This window comes from Mercenaria mercenaria, unplaced genomic scaffold (assembly GCF_021730395.1).
Source record: "Mercenaria mercenaria strain notata unplaced genomic scaffold, MADL_Memer_1 contig_4336, whole genome shotgun sequence".
Lineage (NCBI taxonomy): Eukaryota > Metazoa > Mollusca > Bivalvia > Venerida > Veneridae > Mercenaria > Mercenaria mercenaria.
Window position 1 is genome coordinate 43127 of NW_026462557.1, and position 6011 is coordinate 49137.

The 6011-nt window shown below is 37.0% G+C and overlaps 1 protein-coding gene across 1 annotated transcript; it reads right to left on the reverse strand.

The window, feature by feature from the left end:
• Positions 1–630: 630 nt before the first annotated feature.
• Positions 631–4123, reverse strand: LOC128553799 (uncharacterized). The gene is made up of 4 exons (XM_053534980.1): positions 3952–4123; positions 2950–3114; positions 2299–2435; positions 631–655 (listed from the first exon to the last, which is right to left on the reverse strand). The coding sequence occupies exons 1-4, from the start codon at positions 4063–4065 to the stop codon at positions 646–648; spliced, it is 426 nt and encodes a 141-aa protein (XP_053390955.1). The 5' UTR covers positions 4066–4123; the 3' UTR covers positions 631–645.
• Between the last annotated feature and the right edge of the window lie 1888 nt (positions 4124–6011).

The following is a 6011-nucleotide window of genomic DNA, read 5'->3' on the forward strand; positions in this document are numbered from 1 at the left end:
AAAAATACACTTAAATATCTCAAATTTACAAAGTAGCGATAGATAAACGTTTTAACGGAAGACAATGACATCAGAAACTGCCGTATCCTATTGAGAACTTTAATTTGATATTTGTATGATGGTTAGCCATTTTCTAATACAAAATTGCTAAATATATATTCCTTGACAATTCGATTTGTAATTAACAGTCTACTACATTTTGATCTAGATAAATATTTAATTGACAAACGTACTGTTAGTAAAATTTATGATAGTGGCAAAAGAGAAAATTGCGAGCACAAATACGAAACGATAAAAAATAAAAAGAGATTTTCTAATGAAACTCAGAAATTCATACACAGATATATACGAGATTCGACAGATTACACTAGTTACAGTCAAACACATGTAAAACACTGACAAAAAAGTGCTTGATATACATTGTAGCATTTTTTGAAGAAATGTGCCAACTTCCTTGCATATTGTCAGAGTCTTTGTAACAATCATTTTAACAATCATGACTTCAAAATTGTGAAGAAACGAAACTGGTTATTTCACACGAATGTTCATCTTATTTAGCCAGCTATATATATTTTTACAATTGATTTTATACGTCTGTTTTGTAAAACCGCAATAATTTTTATATTTCTTCTTCTTGCCGTTTTCTTAACAGGAGCTGAAATTAATAAAAAAGATGAATTAGACTGTAGGAACGATTCGAATAGAGCAATAACTTATGACAACTCTGTCTTTGCTATTCTTTGTGTTTTACTGATCTTTACGAAAAAGATTAGATCTTGTTTGAGTACCGAGACAGTATCAATCAACGTTTGAAATCTGAAACTTATACGTAACAATGTCAAATATTCAAGCTGTCTTTAAACTATCTTTATAGCAAATCTATACATAAAAACTAAAAAGCTGTCGGTTGATTCATGCAAACTTTCGTTTCTCTTTGTGCTTATTTAACAATGAGAGAACGGAAAGAAAATTATCGTCTTAATGTCTAGGTTTCAGACTTTAAATGTCCATGGATACGAGTCCTGTTTAACGTATTATGTAAAGTGTGTTCCATCTTGTATTCCTTAAACAAAATGCCTAGCATCAAACTTACATTATATGTCCGTTTCGCATGAAAACATTTCATGTACAACAAATGCTTTGACAGATCACAAAACGTTAAATGTTTAAGGAAATCATAAAATTATGGTGGCTGATTTCTGCCATTTCGTGTGTTCGTGTCAGCGAGGCAAGTAACGAAAACACGAAAGGTCGAAATAAAGCTTATTTGTTCGTGTCGGCGGGTCGAAATGTCGAAGACACGAAAACACGAAAGGTCGAAAACTGCTTATTTGTCGTGTGTTCGCCTTTCGACTTTCGAGCCGAACACACGACGACGCGAAAACATTGAAGGCGACATAACGAAAATTCAAGGGCGAACACACTTTTGTGTCTTTCACTTCCCGTGTCGGCAGGTATCAAAACTTCCACAATTAACACGTTCACGATATCGTACTTCACAGGTTACAATTTTCTCATCGTTAAATATTTACTTTTACTTTAATATTGATTATATTAACACAAAAGTAGCCAATTAAAGACAATTTTAACATTTTCTTTGACATAGTACACTTTTGAATTAAAAGTACCGGAAGGCGAATACACGAAAGGACGAAATTGCACATTGCCTTTCGAGGCGAATACACGAAGACACGACAAAAGAAGGGCGACAACACGAAGTTTTAATACCCGCCGACACGAAAAGTAATTAATACAAAAGTTCGTGTGTTCGCTTCTGAAATTTCGTTATTTTGCCTTCAACGTTTCGTTACTTCGTGAGGCGAACACACGATAAAAAAGCATTATTTCGACCTTTCGTGTTTTCGTTACTTCGATATTTCGCCTCGACGACACGAACACACGAAATGGCAGAAATCAGCTACCATATTAGATAGAGTGATTTCACTGAAGGAACATACAGTTATCTAACTTTATGGTAAGCCCGCCCGCTTAACTCAGTAGGGAGAGCGTTGGTCTATGGATCGCGGGGTCGTGAGTTCGATCCCCGGGCGGGGCGTATGTTCTCCGTGGCGATTTGATAAAAGATATTGTGTCTGAAATCATTCGTCCTCCACCTCTGATAATTCATGTGGGGAAGTTGGCGAACAGGAGAACAGGTTTGTACTGGTACAAAATCCAGGAACACTGGTTAGGCTAACTGCCCGCCGTTATAATGACTGAAATACTGTTGAAAAACGGCGTTAAACCCAAAATAACAAACAAAAACAAACAAACTTTATGGTAACAAAATCGTCTTACCCAATACAAATTTCCACTTCTATGCACCCCATCTGCTTGCCGGATTCTTTTACATCCACCGTAGTACGGACTAATCCATTTACAGTTATTGGTACAGAAGGAAGTGGTATTGTTGCTTTGGTAACGGTATATTCGTTCTTAAATCACAATGTATATATATCATACATGAAATAAAGAATATATGCTAAATATGTCAAATTATTACTTTAAATCACCTTACGATATAGCTTTCACTGATACATAATGTACCTTAACATAACATCTGAATACAAAAGTATAATTAATATATGAGCCCGCACAATGAGAAAACAAAGGTTTCTCTAATTGCAATAGGCTTTGAAAGCGAACAGCATGAATCCTGACCAAACTGTGTGGATGCGCAGGCTGGTCTGGATCCCTGCTGGTCGCAAACGCACTATGCTGGTTTTCTCATGGCGCGGCTCATATATAAAGTGTTTCTTTTACATCCCTCAGGACTTGCAATCCGTTTGATAAAACATGGATATAAAATATGACATAATCATTAATTGTTATAACAGAAATCACAGCGATAAAGTTTAGCAACAATTAGTACATAACCATAATGCTAAATGTCAAGAAATCTTACAAATAGTGCATGCTCGACCTACAAATAGACAATAACAGCTTTACCTTCTTCAAAGGGCACTGGCATTGTGGAACAAGCTTCTTGATTACACCGGGACATTTACTTTTGTACTGTTTCAATATGCTGCAAAAGTCCGGGAAGTGACAAGTGAGATAGTCGCATACATCGATCGTGGTTCCTTGTGTATCCAGTTTGGCGTCAACATCAATCTACATAAGAATTTATATGAAGGATAAATTGATTTATGAATACCGAAGTGTTACCACGCAGTCAGTTACTGAATTTTATCATTTAGTGGTATGACATCTACCTATTACAAAAATTTAGACATGTCAGCCTAAATCCGATTATCAGTTTATCACGATGAGTATATATCACGGGTCACAGAAATATTATAATTAGCTTATGAAACAAAGGAAATTGAAACAATCGCTTTTTACCTTTTTACAAATAAATTACGTGTTAAAGGTGGATATTTTCGCTTAATACATATTACGTGTAAAGAGTTTAATCATATTCATACGGTTTGCATGGACTTACGATTTAGCAAACACGGAATTTGAAAGGTGTTAATCCGTTGTAGAACAAGGACTTACGTAATCTGGTGTTTGTTAAAACTAATGTAGACGCTTTATACATTGCATTATAAAAGAATTACTGTTAAAATGCCTCAGCGGATTTTGATCCTAGGCGACACACATGTGCGACATTTTTGTACATTCTTGCGTAGCAGCAATCCCGGAATACCAACTCACCGGTTGGATATGATGCTGAGGCTGGTGCATAACCAGTCTTCATGTTAGTGCAACTGTGAACACACAGTTTAACTTACACCGTAGAAATTGTAAATATTCTATTTGTTTCTATTTTACTTTAATATGTATTCATGTGCTGTCTTGTCCATTGCTATAACACAAAAAAACATCACTGGAACACTTTAACAACTGATGTACTGATATAGTTTACTTAAATAGGTTACAAGTTCTATTACTTGAAGAAACCAGCAGAGCTGCTTTTTTAATTGGTGCAGTTACTCAAGCTCCTACCTGAAGTGTGTTGGTGGTTCCAATGTCCTCCTTCACCTGTGCTGTGAATGATACTTGGGCATCGGACCCCAATTTAATCGGGTCAGGAGTCAGTGAGAACGCAGTAAAATTCATAGGTAGCGGAGTAGTCGTTTTGCAGTTTCTCCATTTAAAGGGTAATTTAATAATCTACAAATGAAAAGGGATATGTTGATAATGAAAATATTCAAGTGGATTACTAGAATCAGTGATTTAATATGTAAAATCGGGTCAGCAGTTTCTGAAAACAAGGTTCTTTACGTTTCCACTATTAACATATACCAAAAGGTGACAACACTCCAAGGCGACCATGCTTTTTCAAAAAGAATCGGAATAATTAGAATAGTCTTGGTACAGGATCATTTTGATTTTTTAATGCGACCATCTGTTTAGCAGTTTTTGACAAAACAGGATAGCTGGAGCAACCTTAGCAAAGGGACTCCCAAGGAATAGAGAATATTTAACCTTTAACCTTGTTTTGTTTTGTGCCCGACCTCTCTGTTCTGCTGAACATGAATGAATAATTTTAATTTGCTGCCAAGTGAAATTTTGTCCGAAGTTCAGTTGCAAGTCACCTGGGGACGGACGTAGGTTTTATTATGCAGTTTCTTTGACCTGTGCATTATTGGTTTTAACATTCCTTTTAATGAAGCGGAGGGTATTATTGGCCTTGGACGTGATATTTTTAATTCGGGGGCCCAGTTGAGATCCTTACTTATAGACTTAAGTATTTGGACTGGTCTGCTGATTTAAGTAGGGTATTGTGTAACATTTAGGGGTAAAGGATAGGTTTTCTCTTCCTAAACTTAGGATCTCACACTTATCAGGATTGAACTCCATGACCCAATCATGTTCCCATAACTCTAATAAATGCAAGTCATGCTGCAAGCTTTCTGCTGAAGACTTAGAAGTGATTGTAAGGTAGACGATAGTGTCATCAGCGAATAGGCGGACCCTACTGTTGACTCTATCGGGCAGGTCATTAATGTATGCAAGAAAGAGGCAGGGACCTAGGACTGACCCCTGGGGAACCCCTGAAAGAACTGGTAACCTATCTAAAGACTTACCTTTGACAAGCACTTGTTGTGACCTATTGCTTAAAATGATTTAATTCATGCTGTGACCTTGCTATCTATGCCTAAACGTTTAAGTTTGTGGACTAGCATATGGTGATCGACCTTGCCGAAGGCTTTGCTGAAATCCGTACCAATGATATCAGATTGCTGGCCTAGGTCTAGGAAGTCAGCAATTTCTTGTGTTAAACTTATGAGCAATGGCGCAGCTTTTATAAGGCGCTGCAGGCCCGGGCCTGCAGATTTTCCGAGAAAATGAAAAAATAAAAATGCCAAATATGCAATAAAAATCGAAGGGTAATGAGGGGTTAGGCTGTAGGAGCTAATGAATCAGTCACCAACAGGAGTGATCCTGGATGGTTTGAACTGTACGCTAGATATGAGCAGCATAGTTACGAACGAAGCAGCGATGCTGCGAGTATGGGGTAGGTGAGGGAGGGGGTCTCCATCTCCCAGAAAATTGCGATTTAGTGAATGTTTTAGGCAAGAGGTGCGTTCTTTTGCTATATTCCTGTGTTAATCTATTTTGTTTGTCATATTTATACTACATATTACGGAGGTAATCATTTGAAATCAAAGTTTAGCACACCGCTCATGCTTAATGGCAGGGATCGTGACATTGTCTAAAAGCAAAAACTGCAACTCGAGCAGCCCGGATATTTTGAGGAATACAACAATTTTTCGTACACTTTATTTACAATTAAGAGTCCTAATTAACTTGACCGTGAAATTGTGTATCGCTCTAGCACGGCTGAGACTTAGAACGTTGAAGAATCAGAGTTCTGTGAATTGCTCTACACAATATACTCCCTGTTTTCGTACATTAGACATCAATAGTAACAGTATATATATGGTTATGTTTCAAAATATTTGTGTCACTGAAACACTGTGTCATTCTATGATATATTTTATTGTACAACTGCCAAGACCCGCGCACGCTAAAGGGGCCTAACACTATGGCAGTTTGGG